At 39.5% G+C, this 19478-nt stretch overlaps 1 protein-coding gene across 2 annotated transcripts; it reads right to left on the bottom strand.

The window, feature by feature from the left end:
- Positions 1-535: 535 nt before the first annotated feature.
- On the bottom strand, positions 536-12008 carry mkrn1 (makorin, ring finger protein, 1). Of its 2 annotated transcripts, XM_079654533.1 has the most exons (8): positions 11856-12008; positions 11055-11186; positions 7912-8093; positions 6714-6937; positions 5978-6192; positions 4422-4532; positions 3794-3938; positions 536-2117 (listed from the first exon to the last, which is right to left on the bottom strand). In XM_079654533.1, the coding sequence occupies exons 1-8, from the start codon at positions 11927-11929 to the stop codon at positions 1905-1907; spliced, it is 1296 nt and encodes a 431-aa protein (XP_079510659.1). In that variant the 5' UTR covers positions 11930-12008; the 3' UTR covers positions 536-1904. The 2 variants fall into 2 exon arrangements, with proteins under 2 accessions (XP_079510659.1, XP_079510660.1); XM_079654534.1 differs by lacking the exon at positions 11055-11186.
- Positions 12009-19478: the final 7470 nt, after the last annotated feature.

Below are 19478 nucleotides of genomic sequence, written 5' to 3'. Positions count from 1 at the left end.
CGATTTACCATTGTCATGATATTTCGACATATAGGCTACTATGACTTCTTTATGACAGTTTATCATGTAAAAACATACTATACTAAACCTTTTTTTCTACGTTTTTCAACATACATATACCATGTTGTCTTTTCTGATCATTTCGACATGCTATGATATATTTGCAAATCTCTTTATTTTAGGCTTAGGGTTACAGTATGTGCCCAAACATTTCAGAAAGAAACAAAATGGCGCATAACAGAAACAAAAGAAAAGTATGTCTCACAAATGTGTAGTATATATATAGCATGTCTAAAATATGAAAGATTTCAAGCCTTTCTTGGTTCTAAAAGAAGTGTCTGAGAGATTTTGGCCCACAAGATAAATCATTAAAATAGAGCGCTTTGGACTTTGGTAAACTGAGATATACATTGTTTCACTATTTTCTGAACTTTAAAGAAACAATTTGAGAAAATAATCCGCAGAATTATTGATAACTGAAATAACCTGGAGTTGCAACACTAAGACAACATATCAATTATAGACCACACAGTACTCAGATTGATAATAAACTTTAATTTCAAGTTAAGATGGATGGCTGTGGAACATAGAAAACACACATTTCAGTATAAACATATGCATTCCAATGGATTTTAACAGGTTGAGTCTGTGGACGAGTTTCTCCACATGAAGCATTACTCAGTGAAGCCAACAGAGAGCAGTGAATTACACTTTTCTGCACTGGAAGAGTGTTGACTCTTTAGCCTGGCTCTAAGGAAGGCATTACCATACTTACAATGCTTCCTGGATGTTGATATACAAGATGGTGGAAGGGAAAAGATTTTAAATAAAGTTCTCTCTTTTTTTTTTTTTACTGATATATGGAGCCAATTTAGACTAGTTCAATCTTTGTAGTGCGCTTGTGTGTAAAAGGGGGAGAAAAGAAGGTTGGGGGTCAGTTAGCAGGTTAACCCCTAGCCCTGATCCAGGACCTGTCAGAAAATGTATCTTTGAACGCTCTGAGCAGCTCATAAAACATGTCATTGACCAATGGGATTCAAGTGTTGTTCAGTAGTAGCCCTTGTAGGGCAGAAGTAGTAAACAGCACACTAGGGGTTCAAATTAGTGTCTTTTAGAATTTTTCTGATCAAATCCAATACAACTTTTACGAGCTGGTCGGTCTCTGAAATGTCCAAAGGTAGCAAGATCAGGATCAGGGCAAGCGGTCAGCCTGCTGTAAACGGCCAAAAACTTTACAAGAGTTTCCTTCGCTGGACTTTAACAGACAGTTCAATATTGATCTCAATGTCTCATGAAAGACTATTTAACCCTGAAACACGGGGACACATTAAATACTGTTCAGTACAACATGAACATGAATTATGGTGAACATCAGCACAATATATCGGCTATCAGAAGCTTATATAAAGAAAAAGAAGTTCCGGCCTTTGGAAAACCGTATTTAAAATCTTACAACATGCCCATCAGGATTACAGTAAATGGTGCCGAGTAAGTTCGAGTGCATCCTCAGAGTCCCAGGAGTACATATTTACACCTGAGTAAACGAACAAGTCAAACCCACACCCACAAAGAAACTTGACAATGTTTATTATTAATATTTGAAGAAAGTTATAATTTCTGTTAAATCTTATATCGAGTTATTTTTGTTCTTTTTTCCTTTTAACATGAACCGCACAAGGTAGACCCACGAGGATAGAAAAAGTTTAGCACGAGAGCACCGATTTTTTTTCTCTTTTTTAGATATTTTATAAGTTCATTTATTAATGGCCTGCTTAAAAGCACTGCCACAATACAAGGGGTGGGTTGGGGGGGGAGGAAAGCTACTGTCTATCACTCGCACAAGACAGTCCATTCTAGGGTCTAGTATACATAGAGGGGGGGGGGGGGGTTGGTAGGCGGGGCTGCTATAGGTAAATCTCATAGAAATCGTCCAGCTCTTCGTGAAACAAGTCCCATTCGTCCTCTGAGTCCGTCACCTCGTCGTCGGTCCCCGCGGCGAGCAGCATGAGGAGCATCTCGCTCAGCTCGAACGTCACCATCTCCTCGTCCTCGTTGTCGAACGAGTCGGTGCTTTCCCGCTCGTCAAAGATGTCCCACAGCGGGGTTCGCCTCGAGTTCTGGGAGGAGAAGGGAGAGGAGTATTCTCAGAGTCTGGGCATAAAATACACTGAAGGCGTTTACCTTCAAGAACACTCACTTTAACATCAATGTGAGGAGACACCTCTGAACTTTAAAAAGGGTCAATACGATTTTCAGCATTTCAAATTATGTGGTTCTCTTTCGACTTTTTAAAAAACTCTGGTTAAAAAACACTGTATAAAAACATTTGGGAATATTTCAATAAAAAGACTACACGAAGAGAAAAATAAATAAATGCACATTTAATTTGCTGCTTTTCTTCAGAACTAAAATATTTATAAATAAGTGACTTCTTCAGGTCTTATGTTATTAATACTTATTCACCACTCTATATTTAAATTGACATGTAATATATTGTAGTACAATGTGCATATTTCTACTTTAATATCATTTAAATACCGTAATTTTCGGACTATAAGCCGCACCTTTTTTCCCATTTTTCGACCTATTGCACTAAATGGTAACGCTTGAATACGTTATGCAAATATGCAACTTGTTTGTTGAAATGTTAATAAATCGGAGCTTCCTCAAACAGCCATCTCTTTCCCAACAATCCCCTCTGTGCACGAACCCTTACATATGGTAATTAAACATTAAAACACCTGCGGCTTATAGTCCAGTGCGGCTTATATATGTACACATCATTCAATTTAGCTGCTGCGGCTTATATTCAGGTGCGCCTTATAGTCCGAAAATTACGGTATTTATATTCCATTTTTCTTTTAGTATAAGTACAACTGATGCAGCAGGCTTTTTATTTTTCTACTTATGGAAGGAAATCATAGACACATCTTAGTAATGACAAGCTACTCGCAGTGAAAGTTATGATACCAATTTGTATTTGGAACATATATCTAAATCAGAGGTCGCGTTAACCGAATATTTTCTAACAATGACGCAAAAATGAAAGCAGTCCGTCATTTTGACAGATTAGAACAAACTGGGAACAGCTCCAAAGTTTCCCCGCGGCGAGGCTCCGGTGTTATGCCGTGTTATGAATGCCCTCCAAAAAGGAAATGATACCGTTTCCAATCCGTACAAATCATTGAAATGTCTGAGTTTTTGCTTTACGCTGCGTGCGCTCCCGCGAGGTGCAGTGGGCATGCATAACACGGCGCTAACAGTTCCCGAGCGTGCCCACCCCCGTTGGCAGTTCCCGAGCGTGCTCTCGCAACCTCTGATCTAAATGTCAGTCTTAGCACTGTGCCTCAGTATCTTTTTGTATTGTATCAAGTACAATATTTTAATGTGTCACGAATTTGATTGGATTTCCATTTTGACAAAAATAAATCTCCTAATCTTATTTAAATATCTTAAAAGGTTGTTGATTTGTCTGATTTGAGGAACTTCCATCACGCATCATACAACCTGTCCCCGTTTGTACAGCATGTGGAGACTATTGCCACTGAGCAGAATCACTGTCTGTGATTTTTATTCAAACGCGTGGATTTTCACTTCATGATCAGCTGTTCCCAAAACAGAACCTTTAAAGCAAAGCCGTTTTAACTTCAGGGTTTATGGTCGCTCTGCATATCATTCCCACATCCAGCCAGCAGAGAGCGCTAGAGCGGAGGAGGTGTAGCCTTCTTCCACAGTTTGATGCCTTTTCGGTTTATTGCTGTTAAAATGGCATTGACTGTTTGTAGTGAGTTACCCTGTTCCTGCTGCTGGTTCCCGTCTGTCTTCGCTGAGGTTGCGCTTCCTCCAGCCGCCCGTCGGGAAAGGCGTGCCTGTAGAAGCAATTGGACCCGAAAGGACACGTTCCACGGCCCTCGTCAAAGTACCGACACGGTTTACTCCTGGAGAAGAGAGTACAAACGGCAGGTTAGATAGCATCAGAGATGGACGTTTTCTCTGTGGAGTTTCTTTAAATAAACACTAAAGGTTCCGCAGTGAAATCTGAATCTGCCCACTTCCTGTTTAGCTTCCCACCATAACCACCCACTCCCGCAGATTCAGCATCTCATTCCTCTGACGCTTCTCTTCACATCCACCTGCAATGGCTCTCTATTAAAACATGTCCTCTCCATCCTGCAGGGAAAATAATACACTTTCAATCGCCTGTGCTAAAAAACAAACACTTGAGTGTGAATGAAAAGAGACCGCTCACTGTTTCACTGATGTGTTGTTTCCCACAGTAGACACAAAGTAGTGTGTGTGTGTGTGTGTGTGTGGGTGTGTGTGTGTGTGTGTGTGTGTGTGGGTGTGGGGGTGTGTGGGGGTGTGTGGGGGTGTGTGGGGGTGTGTGGGGGTGTGTGGGGGTGTGGAGATGATCTGCGTACCCCATGCCGTCCTTGTATTTCTGGATGAGTTTCTGTTTGTCTTCTTTTTCCTCCACCCAGTACTCGCTTGGGATGACAAAGTTGGATGTGATTCGACACTCTGGGCAAGACCTGTGGGAGAAGAGGGTAGAAAAGATACTCGGTCACCAGTGGTATCCTGACCAGAGCATTTCAACATGGTAATCAACTTGTATTTGCGTGTTAAGAGCTGCCTATATTCCTTTATCAGGTCAAAAACATTCACATAAAAACAACGTAAGAGTAGAGTTTGAGCTTTCGAAATAACGTTGCATGTTGTTAATATTTAGAACAAATTACTTCAACTTCTTACGTTTATTTACATTTTATTGTTATATTTTAGTTTTATTTTTTTAACATTTTTAATTTCTTATGTTAAAATATTTGTTATTTCTCTAAATCTTTTATTGAACTCAGTCTTAAATGTAACAACTGTCCAGAAATCAAATTCCGCCCGGGATAAATCATGTATTTTATTCTGATATTAGAATCAAATTCAAGCTGTAAATACTATGTGCCTCACATACAACTTTTTTGACATGTTTTAATGTTCTACAAACTCCAACTCAAGAGAAAATACTTTGTTGATGGACAGATATTCAACAATATCCTCAATCAACAGGGCCCAGGAGTTCAAAACTTTTAATCCCTATCTGATCAGATCAGATTTGGATTTTGGGGAGTTCAAAACCAAAAAACAGGATTAGGATCACTTTGATATCCGATCAGATCAGGAAATCCAATCAAAGCTTTAATCTGGATCAAATCTTCAAAACGGGTAGTTCAAACCGACAACACAGGATTGGGATCAGTTTGATCCCAAAAAACTGGATTATCCTGATCCCACCAGGGGGGTGGATTTCCAGAGCAAAATGTACTGTACAATTTATTTTTAAATATATTTCAATTTAAATAAGATGGCAACGTTTGTTAACTGAAATAATACACACTTTTTAGCCTTCATGGGAAATACATTTTATTTTTCCCATTTTTGCTCATGTTTGTGGTGGCCTATTTGTTTTTCAACCAAATGTTGATGACATAAATGTTGATGCTCATAAAAGTATCACAGCAAAGATTGTCAATCACAAATGTAATTTAGATTAAAGAAAAAATATCTTCAACAAAAAAAAAGTCCATCTGTCATCACCTTTCAAATAAAAAAAATATAATTAGACATTATAGATGTCTCTGCAATGTGGTCTCTTGTCTTCCTTGTATTATTTTTCATGTCCACTAGATGGCGATCGGTAGGATTAAAGCACTGATATTCAGGATCTAGTCATCTTGAAAAATCGTAATCTGGATCAGGCTGATCCTATCCTGAATTGCTTTGAACTCCAGGGACAACATTTGGCCGACTTGTCTGATCCTGGATCACAAAAAATGGGATTTCAAAATCTGATCGGATCTGATTGAGATTAAAAGTTTTGAACTCCTGGGCCCTAGAGATAAAGATTTAAACTAATGTATCATGTAGTTTGAGGTGGATCCTACATTCCTTCCAAACCCCACGTTGCCGTGCGTACGTGACTCACTTGATGATTTTGCTCTCAAACTGCTTGGCACTCCTCCACTTGCGAATGCACTTTAGACAGTAGCAGTGGCAGCAGTTGGAGAGGATGCCGAAGCGCCGCTCGCTGGGGTTGGCCTTCTCAAACACCACCTCCATGCACACACCGCACATCATGTCTTTGCTGCGTTGGATGGCAAACGAAATCTCCATGTCTTTCTCATGGGCCTCGATGCATGCCTGGGAACAGTTAAACCAACACATCATGACCTTTTTCTACATTTAACATCCATGTCCCGCTGATAAAGTGTTCATATTGGCTCTCATGTTAAAATCCTGTTCAGACAAGAGTAACAAATACTCCACATCATTCAATTTAAATAGAGCACAGAAGCAGCCATGGTCCTGGTCAGGAAAGAAGTTGAATTGACTCAAGTTGGTTCCGATGCAACGCCATTTTCTAACTTGTAAAGGTATTATAAAGTCCTTTTGTCTTTCATTTCTATGTTTTGTCCCCCTCTGCTTGCTAGTCTTGCAGATCTGCTCTCCTTGAAGGTGGGACCGTGGCAGGTGACTCGGAAAAATACACAACTAAAATCTGGTGCTGAGAAATGTCATATTCAATCTTTTATATCTGACTTCTCTTAAGCAAAAAGCAGAGTACAAAATTCACTAATAATGATTCCAGTTCAGAGAGTAAAGAGTATTCCAGGAAGTGTTCCAACTGGCTCCACAGATATGGTTATTTCTGTAAGCCTTACCTTGGTGTGGTCGGAGCGCTGGCTGTTGTCGGTGGGATGGAGAACCTGGAGGCCGCACATGTCGCACACGTCGCCGTGGAGATACGCACAGTTGATGCCATAGCGACACTCTCCGACAGCCGCGTACGGACAGAGCTGCTTCCTCAGTGCTTTGTTGTCCTGCGACGCCTCCCGGTCCAACTCCTCGATGAGAGGGACGGAGGTCTCTCCCTTCACTGGCTCAGCTGTTGGGGAAATATTATGACTGTTATTTAGTGACACAGAGGAGAAATAACTTCAATGCATCAATGCCTTCTTCAGCAGATGAGGAGAATCTGATCCGAGGGACCTTAACTTATCAGACAGGCTTCAGAATGTTAAGTTTCACCTTGCACTCAACATATTCATAGTTTGAGCTACTCTTGTATTAGAGTCATTTACACTTGGTTGAAAAACAAACAAACAAAATATAATTTTGAAGTCCTTTTCCCGTGACCTTGCCTATTTAAGAGTGTATTTAAAAGCTTAATAAACCCATTCAAATAGACCCATGCAGCAAAGGTACTGTATATCAAACTATGATGGGCAAAAAGGATTAACAGAAGACTCAATGAGGAGAATAACCAGGCTTTGATTCAGTTCAGACGTTTTTGTCGGTACTTTTTATTAAAGATTGTCCGGCATTTAATTCCCCAGCGTTCTGTACTTTCTGTATCTCAAACATGTTGCCAGTTGTCAGAATCTCCACTAGGCGACACAAGGTTTGACAGAAGCCTGTGGGTTCATAACTGTTGATACAGCGTTAGCCTTGGCTTGAATTGATAGAGGGAAGAGATGGTTCTCTGTCTCAACATGTCTCATACTGCTGACAAACAACAGTGTGTCATCTCCAGAAATAATAACACTTGCACCGGTTAACAAAGTGGAGAGGAAGTTTGAGTGCTACTACTTTGCATCCAGAGCTAATGCGCTAACGCTAAACCTGATGACATTAACGCTGTAATGTTTCACAAAAGACGATATAAAAAAACATAATGCGTGCGAGGCAGGAAACATTTCAAACCTCACCAAGGATTTGACTTCAAGATGTCTCAAAGGAGTACAGAGTCACATCAGGTTAACGCGTGAGCTATCTGGCTGCTGGTTAGCGAGCTGGCAGGATGTAATAACGGAAGACCTAGCGCATCGTTAGCATATTGATGTCAAGCTGGTCCCTCACCCCGTCCACAGTATGGTTGTCCTGGAACGAACTCGGCAGCGTTGACCCAGTCTTGTGCCCCTGAACCAGGCGTTGGCCCACTGGGCTCTGGGTCTGATGAGCCGACAGGCGAGGCAGTGGGCAGCGGCAGCGTCTGTGTGGTTGGCAACTCCTCGTTCTTTTCCGGTTTACAGTGTTCAAACCTGAGGGGGCAAACATGAGCACACTTGTTACGGTACAAACCATCTAATGTCCCACGGCACTAAAGCTGGGAAGTTATATCCAAAGTGATGGGAAAAAAGGAAAAAGCCGAAATACAAACTTACAAAAAAGGTGAATGAAGAAAAGCTTCTACTTTTGAATAAGAGCTATTCCAAAGGCTATATTTGTTTTTTTCCAGTTGATAAACCGTTATTTACTTGGTCCCTCACACATGCATGAATGGGATGAAAATGACTTTGGACTTAATTGTCTGTACCATATCGTTATGATACTTTACCAAAATAAAAAACAGTCAAAATAGCTCTCTTCTTTCCCATTGTCTATATACATTTTATAGGGGTGTCACAATTCTTCAAATCCACAATTCCATATTATTTCAACATTGCCGACTAGTCTTGATTTGATACATTTAAAAAAGATGTCACGGGTAACAAAGCTACATGGTATTAAGTGTGAAATAAAGAAATGGATTTGGATGAATTATTATAAATGACGAAAACATACAATTATTTTACTTTCCTCACATTTACCACACTCCGTTGACAATAAGAGTAGTTTAAACATTTCCTCATAGATCCTGGTCAAACTAAACGTATTCAAACTCCTTAGGAACAAAAGGAAAACTGTCTTTGTTTGCTTTTCCACAGTTACAACAATCACTATCTCTGGTTTAAAAGAGAGTCTGAATAAGTGACCGATAAAAAGAAAAGAGTATGGATCAGTCACGGACAGTAACCACTGTTCACTAACGTTCTGTTGAAAGGGACTGTACTGTTGTACATTGTCAGCAAGAGACATAGCACTAAATATGGGCATTGTCCTTGTACTGACCATAAACTAGAGGAGAGAAAAAACAGAAAACAAACAAAGCACGTGCACTGGAAATGAGTTCATTGCCTATTTTTAGCAGGTTCTCACTCATTTAAAAAAAACTCAATATATGCACTAGTTTTGGTTAAAAAAAATTGAGGATAAAAAGAACTGTTCCATTTCCTTTCCATCACACTTTTGTGTATCTCCTATTTGCTTATGGACACAGGATAATGAAAAAAGGGGCTTAAATGCAGCTGACCTCCTCGTAACATATAGCAGCATGGATGTATAAACCAGAATCACAATGACAATGAATGGTACATCCCTGATGCTAACAGACCCTCATCTGTCCACACGGACCTGTCTGCCAGTGTAGAAACAAAGCAACTCAACTCCATAGCTACCATAAAGGATGACTAACAGCCAGCGCTCACACAGCGGTACAAAAGGAGCAACTGGCCTATCTCTCTCCTTCAGCCTCCACCAGCGCTCCATCAGAACACACTGTTAACCAGTCTGGGGGGGGGGGGGGGGGGGGTATGCATGAATAAATGAGAGATGAGGGTGCTCCAGCAGAATGAACCTGAGGAACCCGGCAACAGGGTAGGGGAGGTGGAAGAGGGGGGGGTCAGGGAAACAGAGTATTATGCAATTGCCATGCAGGCTGCAGTGCACTCTGGCTGCAAGAGAGAGAGAGAGAGAGAGAGAGAGAGAGAGAGAGAGAGAGAGACGCAGACAGAGTGAGAGAGCGAGACAGAGCCCATCACAATAGACACAGCCTGAGGAATTCAACCATAATAAACCCCCACAGAGAGCCTTTCTCAGGACTAGCACAGATATAATGAGGACACCTTCCTCACTGCAGCCCCTTCACAAGGATGGAGGAATGTGACTTATCAACACAACAACAACCGCTCAGTGATTTATACACCTAACCAAAGGCAGTAAGCAGACCATTCATGAAAAATAATCAAGTATGCAAGTAACTAATGCGCCCCTGCTGCTGTTGGGCTGGTCATCGGGTTCCTCTGTAACTATGGGGACCCTCCTGAAACCAGACATGGAGCAGACACCGTCTGTACACGCTCGCTGGTCATGTCTGGGTACACATTCAAGCTTGGCAACAGGCATGGAGCCTAATCTGCTTCTCAAAGGACCATACCATTTCATGTGCGAGCCCATTTACTATGAATAAATACTGCTCACCATTTCAAAGCATTTTTTTTTTAGAGAAGCAACTGGTTCACATTGGTTTCAGTCCAGTACCATAATCAGCTGGCATCAATGGGGAGATAGGATGTGTTTGAAAACACATTATTATTATATATTGTTGCTTGTTGAAATTGAACATACTGTCATTTTTGATGAAAGCCGATATTTTGCCAATTTAAAAATATATTTTTTGAATGTGGAAATGAATGTCAACCTCGTGATGTTTTGAAATATATACATAAATATTTCATTTTCAAAAATTACAAATAAATTGAAAATGGTCTGCACTAAGTATTTTCGAGCTGTAACAATAAAGCCTTTGAATCTTGAAAGGAACCACCTGCTCAACAGGGGTGATAAACGTTCACACACAAACTCACACACACTAATTTAGCAATGCCATCCTGAGAAAACACTATTGTGCCCATGAGGACAATATTAGTAGATGAGATGATATGAGGGTAGTTGATGGTTGCAGCCCAAACAGGAGCAAAAACAAAAACAATCATCATATTCACAACGGTCTGATTTAAGTTATAGGCAGGATTATGGAAAAACAACGATGAAAAACCCAGAATGAGGCTTGTGCTGACATGTTGAACACCAGCTCTACAAAGAATCAACGCAGAACCTAGAAAGCTGAGCAATGCTGAGATGTCGTTCTAGTTCCTTGGACTTACATGGAGCTGCCACAGACAAACAACATGTTGACATGTTAAAACAGTCTCAGGTGTCCAACCCACTGGAGGATCAGGCAGCCACACTGAAAACCCAGCCAGGATAGTTGCTGCGCTGTCATTTGGCTGAAAGCAAGGCCAGTTTTAGAAAGAAGGTTATACTGCATCTCATCTGACAACTGTCAGGAAGCACTTTTATAGGCCGAGGCAGCTGCCAGTTCTGTACAAACATGTCCTTACCTGCAACGGTCCCCAAACACACAGTTTCCCTTCTGAAAGAACTTGCAAATCATGGCTTCTGGTTTGCTTTTGGTCAGGTCGTGGGAATATCGACAGTTCTCTCCTTCTTTGCAAAGACCATGCATGAAATACCTGAAAATACAAATTAGACAGTTGTCTAGTTCATAAAAGATGTCCAGGCCTACTGGAATTTGAACGGAAAACACTAGTTCATGTTCACATCAGTACGTCAAAATGAAAGTTGTTAGCTAAATTGAGAGAGCTGAACATGACAACTGCGCGTCAATGCCGTCTTTCACTTTCACAAATAAAGCCGATCTTAGGCAAGGTGACAACAAACAATTGGGTTCACAACGTTAGTATATTTGGATTTGGCGACTGGTAACTGCTTTGGCTATTATAATGGTACATTTAAAGTGACCCAACCAGATAAACTCGATGGTTAATCGTGTGTTAGTCACAGTTAAACGTTAACAAATGACTGCGAACAGCTGGCCAAAACGATGAGGGATTTATCACTGTTGTGTAACAGTCGTGGTCTAATATTATAATGTGGCATTATGCTAGCCGAGTTGAGCTTTGAAAGGGTAGCTAGTATGCTGGCTGCTAAGCTAGAAGCCCAGCAGGCTGTGACCATAACACTGCGAACATAACAACACTAGTAGCTACAGCTAGTTAGCCAACAACTGAGCCTCAGACGACGCTGTAGTCAGTCGCGCGCTAGACACCGTGTCACCGCTATTTTAGCCTCAAACGACATTATCATCTTCGATATCTAAATAGCCCCTTGTCCTGTCTTACCTGCAGGTTACGTGTTTGGTCCAACCTCCTATACCTGGTGAAGCCGCCGTAGACGCTGCTGCTGCCTCCGCCATAGCTGTTTATGTTGAGGAGCTACAGCCGGATGTTCCGGACAGCTCCGCTCCAGCTCGGCCGCTTTCGCATATGTACGATTCAAGCCGGAGATTACCGAACCCCCCAGAACCAATTACGAACCGTACCATAGCAGAGGTACTGTCCACTACGGGGCACCAATGTCACTCTTAAAATGGTTGTCTTAGGTCAATATAATCACAAACACTTTTTTAATCAGCAGTGGTGTAAAGTAACAGAGTATATTTACTTAAGTACTGTATTTAAGTACAATTTTGAGGTACCTTACTTGAGTATTTCAATTGCTACTTTGTACTTGTTCTACTAATTCAGAGGTAAATCGTGTACTTTTACTCCACTTAGTTTATTTTGTACTTTTAGTTACTTTGCAGATTTGGATTAATGATGTGAAATATAATCAACTCATAAGTCAGACTTTAGTTACACCTGGAGTAACATTCACAAGCTACCATGAAGTTTACAAAGTAATTAAAACTAACTGCACCTTCACCAGCTTTAATGCATCAATAATTATAATCAAAACATGTGATATATATTATTCTTAGATGGGGCATTCTGCTTAATGAGCACTTTTAGTTTTGGTACTTGAAGTATATTTTGATGCTAATAAATGTGTACTTTTTTTTGAGCGACATTTTGATTGCAGAACTTTTAGTTGTAACAGAGTATTCCTACACTCTGGTACTTCTACTCTTACTTTACTTTTCCCACCTCTGCTGATTTATAGAGGTTGGAGAAGTACTCAGATATTTGACTGAAGTCAAAGTAAAAGTACCAGAGTGTAGGAATACGCTGTAAAAAGTAAAAGTCCTGCATTGCAAGTCAAAGTAAACAAGTATAGGCATGAAAATATACTTAAAGTACCAACAATACTTATTATGCAGATTGGCCCACTCAAGAATAATATATTATATGTTTTGATTATAATTATAGCAATAATTTCTTTACATGTACTTGGTTACTTTCCGCCACTGATTAAAAAACTGCTTGATTTAGCTGGATGTAATGACAAAGACATGAAATTGTTTTTTCCTACACATTTCTAGTCACCATTTCCAGTGGGAATTTGCCCAGAGGGATTTTGAAGCCACATGCCCAGAGTGTGATGATATGTTGCTGGGATCCCAGAAGTCAATATACTAAACATCCATCAGCCTATAAAGCACAGGACTAATAAGTTAAAGCCGAGCAAACAGAACAGGTAGCAGGTGTTCTGCCTTTCTCTCTGCCTCCTATATATTTTCAATGGCGTTGTTTGGAAGTGTAAGACCATTCATAGGATCACAGCCGTGTGTTTTGGTGCACGACACCACAACACTGGGACTGATATTGTTCAGAGTCTCAGCGCCTGAGCGGACATCCTGTGTTCTGTCTTGGTCTCTATGGGAACGCAATATCAGTAATGTCAATGGACAATGGTAAACATTTTGTGTCTCTTTGATCATGAGTCCTCAGTGGAGAATATATGTGATCGCACTGAAGTTACATCATCGTTTTCAATCCATTGGCTAATCTGTTTGAGTGCTGCCTCTGTGAAAATATGAGTAGGCAGGAGTGGTTTATTTACAGAGAATGAACAGAGGATAGACCATTTTTCCAAGGTTACCATGTGAGAGACAACAAAACACCACAGGCAAATATACATACCTTTTATTAACTGGTTAATTTCGTTTTTGGGTAATTTTCTTCCATCATGTCTTCTTTCACACTGGTGGAAAGCATCCGAAATGCACATTTAGGTGTTTATTTACACATTTTCAAATACAAATCATTAAGAATGATCTTGGGTATGTTTCAGAGTGATATATAATACTGCAGTTCAAAGAAAGCCCCCTATTTACCTTTAAGGTCTCCTGTTAAAGGGATAAAAGATGACTATTTGAACAAGACATTTCCGTGTTTTTGCATTTTGTTTTGACAATAGCACTAAAAAAAGTTATACGTTTTCAAGTTCATTATTTGTATACAGTGCATTTCATTACTCTAAATGTGCATTAACAAACACCCACCAACCCAAAGACAATAAGGAACCCACATCCAGCCGATACATGACGACACCTTGTTATTAGAGAGCATTGAAGCCTTAAGATTAATGCCTGACTCAGTAACAGCTCAGGACATTTAATAAGTGTCCTTATAAACATCCTTGACACTTAATATGTTAAATTATTAGATATTTACTGCTTATGAATGCTAGTTTCTTTCCTCTTGTCAAGCAGGAGCATGTGTTTAAAATCAGAATTGACCCATGGTTAGTCCATGACCTTTTGAACTACCGTATTAAAAAAGAAGAACCAAATCAGACCGTACTTTCTTAGCTATAAACACTAATTAAAACACTTCCTCGTATTTTTCACATAAGAGGTTTTATTTAGCTATCTGTGTTGAGATCTGTTTCCTCTTTCCGTACCAACCATGGCTATGTTTAACATTTATTTGAGGTTATGTAAGGACATGCATACTAGGGGATTATGGTTTGGTGCAAAGTTGTTGTACGACATAAAATGCATTAGTGAACTCCCAATGGTAAATGTCTAAAGCTTTTACATTCCATAGAAAAGGCAGTAGAAAACCAGGGGTATAAGAATAATAATACTAAACGCCATCTTGCCAAAAATGTGCTGCCTTTAATTTAGCTGTGTTGAAGTGAAGCCGTTAGTTGATAGCGTTTTGTTAGCTATTTACACCTGGCGATCGCATTTACCCTTCAACTTGTATTGGACGTTAATATGTTGAAACTATCCTTCTGTCTAAAAGATCCTATTTTCTGCAATGTTCTAAAATCCAATGGGAAAAATAACATTGACAAAAGTTGCTATTATGCTCCACTTTTTCTTTTTTTTTTAATGTACATTTATTTAACCAGGATATGTCTCATTGAGATTCCAAATCTCTTTTTCAAGAGAGTCCTGGCCCAAGAATGGTAACAGCACAGTTACAGACAATTTAAATGACATTTAATGAAACCAGCTCTCTGAGTTTCAGCTCAATTTGCAGCTGGTTCCAAGCCACAGGAGCAGCGTTTTTGTTCACAACTGTCCGATTGTGGCTCTCTGATGTTTGCTGCTGATAAGATATGTTGGTTTCTCTCTTTCAACAGTTTCTTGCTACGCTGAAAATGACACTGAGTATAAAAAAACAAGTTGTGGGCTGCACAGCTAAACAATGAGCTGAAACTCACCATAAAGCTCTGTGTAGTCAAGGAGAGAGGCAGATTCAGGAGATAACCAGAGACACCTTTCACATTTTCATTTGATGCATTGTTTATGCAAATGTATAGCAGCTATAAGGTCCAGCAGGCGAAAAGGCTTACTGACATTTTTTTAGGCTTCGCAAAAAATTACAAACGATCATCCGTCATCATTTTAAAGTGTCCAGTGTTGTAGTTCCTTTTTGTTTGGTTTATCCAACCACAGCAGACATTTTTTTAACTGGGGAAACGTTTTTCCAGCTGGCCTAGATGGGAGGGATTTAAAGAGACAATCTTTTTCCACTGGAATGTGGTATAGAAAAGGTATAAAGTATCATCTAAAATATAAAAATGTGGGCAATAAATGCAGAATTCAGATATGCCTAAAATCCCAATACAATGCATGTATTAGTTTTGAAGGTGTCAAATATGACAACTCATTACATAACATGAATCAAAGCCCTGTTATCCATCATTAAAATCTGATTCGCCAAACAGTTTTGCTGCTCTAAAGTCGCACTCGGACAAATCAAAATGCTGCAGGCCGCTCACTTATTTGGTCACATGACTTCAACATCAGCAGCTCCTCAAACTACAAAGGCCTCAGTTTGGATCAACCTAATTCTTGAAGATGGAAATAAATCTAAATATCAATATACCTGGTTGTCACAGTCTTGGATTGATCATTATATTCTGTAACAACGGACATGTGTCCCTTGGAAATAGGGGATCATCAGGACACAGCAGGGTGTGGCAGAGGCGGAGTTTTGAATGGTAAAATATAAATATGGCCTCAATGCTGCTGAATTTAGCCTGGAAAATAGTTTGGTGTTACTTGTAGATTGTCCAATGGGTTTCCATTTCCCAAAAATGAAATTTATTATTTTTATTATCCACATCGCTTGCCTGCATATTCCATCTGCAGAGTCAGGTATGAGGCTGAGAACAGGAATGCAAAGAGATTCTGGGTGGGGCAGCCCGCCTCATCTTGTTCCTCTGACTGATGAGACTAAGAGACAAATGTCCACCAAGAATGAGTTTCCTTTGGATACTGGAGCCACACAGGAGACCGATACGAGCGCCTCGCATGGAGGTTCTGGGGGATTCTCCAGGAGAAAGAATGGCAAGAGGGGACGTATGAGGCCTTTTGGACAGTTTAACTCAAAAACGGTGAGTGATGAAAACTGTTTAATGATGACTTTTTTTAAAAGCTCAGTTTATATTCACTTAGTCTCAATTATGAAAACAAAAGCAGGGGGCCGGTAACATTAAAGGGTCGGTTTAACCTCTTCAATGGTGAGCTTATGATCCATTCTATGTCAATGGCGAACGTTTGGCGAACGCTTCAAAGTCAAAGCCTTCACTAAATGTATGCTAACAGGTATTCAACTCCAAGTTTGACCATGCTGACATCCTCTTAGTGCACAACACGAAAAACTGCTCCAAAAATGTACTATTACAGTCTGTGTCAAATCTGATCTCAATAAATCTATTTATGCCTCATTCATAATTATTTTTCAGTGTCTCTTTACGTTATGCATATATGAGACTCAACCCCAATACAATGGAGATGAATGGATTTTTCTTTTGTTTTTTTTAACATCTAACATGCCGAGAAAAGTTGGGTAAATATAAAAAAATGCAGTTAGGTATAATAAATAACAAAGACATCTTCATATTGACATTGAGTGAAATATTATAACCCAAATCTTGTGTTTTTATTTGTACCATAACATCAAATGGCCATAATATCCCTAGAATTCCACTTGACATATTTGTATCTTTCCAAGTACTTTATTATAAAATAGTTTGAAATCAAACAAAGCTTGACATCAGGGAATGAACATGCACTGACCTGTCCTACTTACTTGTATTAATCAGTTACATGTTTATATGTTTATGTTAATTTCTATGATTTTCCACATTAAGCTACTGCCCTTCCTCTTTCCCTGACAGTATTATATGATGATTAAAATCATATCAATATGTGTTTTTTATTCAGCATGGCTGCAGTGGAATCCAGGCTCGGAGCTGCAGCCGTTTTTCAGAGTGCTCCGGGTGCTTAGGTCTGTACACCTGTAACCTGACCCTGGGGAGGTGCCAGCTGAAGGGCCTTTCACAGGAGACAGGTACTGTCTCTGAGGCCCCTTGAACACTTTATCAAATATACTGCAACATACATGAAAATGTTTTCCTCTAATTATTTACTATTGCCCACCAATGAACAGTGCTTGCTGTGGTGATCTATGCAGCCAAAGACAAAACAGTGGTTACGCATTTTCCATAATCTCGTCTGATTTTAGTATCACATTTGTCAGTTTATTTTTAACCACATAACACAAGCCTTATTTTATTAAATATGTGAACTTATATCTTAAATGCCATCATTTTGTTAGTGCAAATGCAATAAAGTACAGCTTGGTGCACTATAATTTACCTTAAATTAAGTCACTTCAGGTGATCAAACCTTATTATTAATTACATTTGACACAATTAAAACACGTTTTGTATTGTTGCAAATGTAAATGCAGTTTTTTTTATATGATGTTAAAATGATGAAAGACTGGGAAAATGACAGGATTCCGTAAAGTCTGAAACCAAAGCCACAAGTTGAAATGAAACAAAGAAGTCAAATCAACTGTTTTTCTGAAAGTTTCTTTTTCTTTGCAGAGAAATTCCTCCAAACCCTGAGAGATTCCTGATCACCACACTGCAACATGAACATTGCCATCATAGTGTGTTAGTTATAATAATTGAAACAGTATCTCATCGTCAGTTAACCTGCATTTCTTCATGTCTTACATAAAAACGGACCTGTATGTCAGAACAGACTATTGAATGTCACTTTGATATGGATTATAAAATCACTTGATGGATTAAAGTGCCAATTTGTATCTGTTGTTATGTGTGTCATTTTCACAAGTTTTATTCGGTGACATTTTGACAGTTTGATCAATTGTTTCAAGTAAAGTATATCTGTATATTTATTTCTAGTTAAAACATGTCATAAAAAGAACATTGTTGTTATGAGTTGTGACCTTGTAAATAATGATGATTGTGTACTTATAACACAAAATGATTTTAAAGACTTAAATTAAAAATCCTATCTTAAACCTTCATTTTATCACATTCTCATTACTAACCAACATCAAATACTTCAAATAAGTAAGATAAAATGCATGTATGACCTTATAAAATATACATTTTCTTTGCTGCTTTCTCATTGTTTTTGTTTGGGGTGGACACAAAATAAATACAGGATTGTCAAGGCTTTTAAGTTGTGTCTCTTTTGTCTCCGTTTGTCCAGATCACAGGTCTTTCAGTTATTGTCTCATGTTCCAAATCTCTTCCAAATACACTGGTGACAACACACTGGCTAATGATTCATAACATTATTTATTATATTATTTGTTATATTAGTTTTAATCCTTAATCAAATAGCCCCTTGCATAAATTACAGTCATTAAAAAGGAAAGAAAATGTACAGATTGTTACATTGTTGTTAGCTAGCCTTATTATAGTGCAGACGCTTTTCTGCTTGCTCTTGCCTCTGCTTACTTTTTTATGCTGATTTTCCTATTTTTCTTTTCTGAAAACTTCGAGCAGCGGCTCCTGGACATTTACTTATCACTTGGACAGTTATTCTTCGTAAATAGACAGAGGGTTTCAGCCATATTTCAATATTTTTACGACGACCTCAGTCTTACAGTAGGGTGGTCTAGCAACAGCTAAAGCCTGGTACTGCATGTTATTTAACTTAAGCTAGTTAGCAGCAAAATGCCTCCATTCTCCACAGATTACTTCCACAAACTTCTACAGAAGATGGCCGTGTTGGAAATGAAAATGCAACAGTTGGAAGTTAACATGGAAGTGAACGGACTAGGTTGGAATGACACCACTTTACCAGTGTTGCAAAAGAATGGACAAAGGCATGCTAACTCACAGCTAGTTAGCAGCTACAAGGATTCCAAGGAACAGAAGGGCTGTGTACCGGGTAATAAATAAATAAAGTGGTAGCCCTCCCTGGAAATGTCTGGGTGCAAGGCCTAAGAGTGAATCATTTCCATGGGATTTGGGAGAACAAACAACAGGCAGAGCCCAGCGCTCTGAAATCTGTGATGCAACCGGCTGGCCTGCATTGTTATCACCCAGGAAGAGCGCCTCTTCAACCCCTATTCCTACTAGGAAACAGCCATGGACAGCTGCTAAAGGGAGAACTACAAACAATCCTCGTAAACCACTGAGTGTGCCAATCCAGAACAGACACGATCCACTGACCCAGAACCGGAGATCTCTTTCTGATGACCTGGATAACCTGTCCTCCTCACACAGCAGGGTAA

Source organism: Notothenia rossii (assembly GCF_949606895.1).
Source record: "Notothenia rossii genome assembly, chromosome: 10".
NCBI lineage: Eukaryota > Metazoa > Chordata > Actinopteri > Perciformes > Nototheniidae > Notothenia > Notothenia rossii.
The sequence above is the reverse complement of the archived record's forward strand: the minus strand, read 5'-3'. Positions and strand labels throughout refer to the sequence as shown.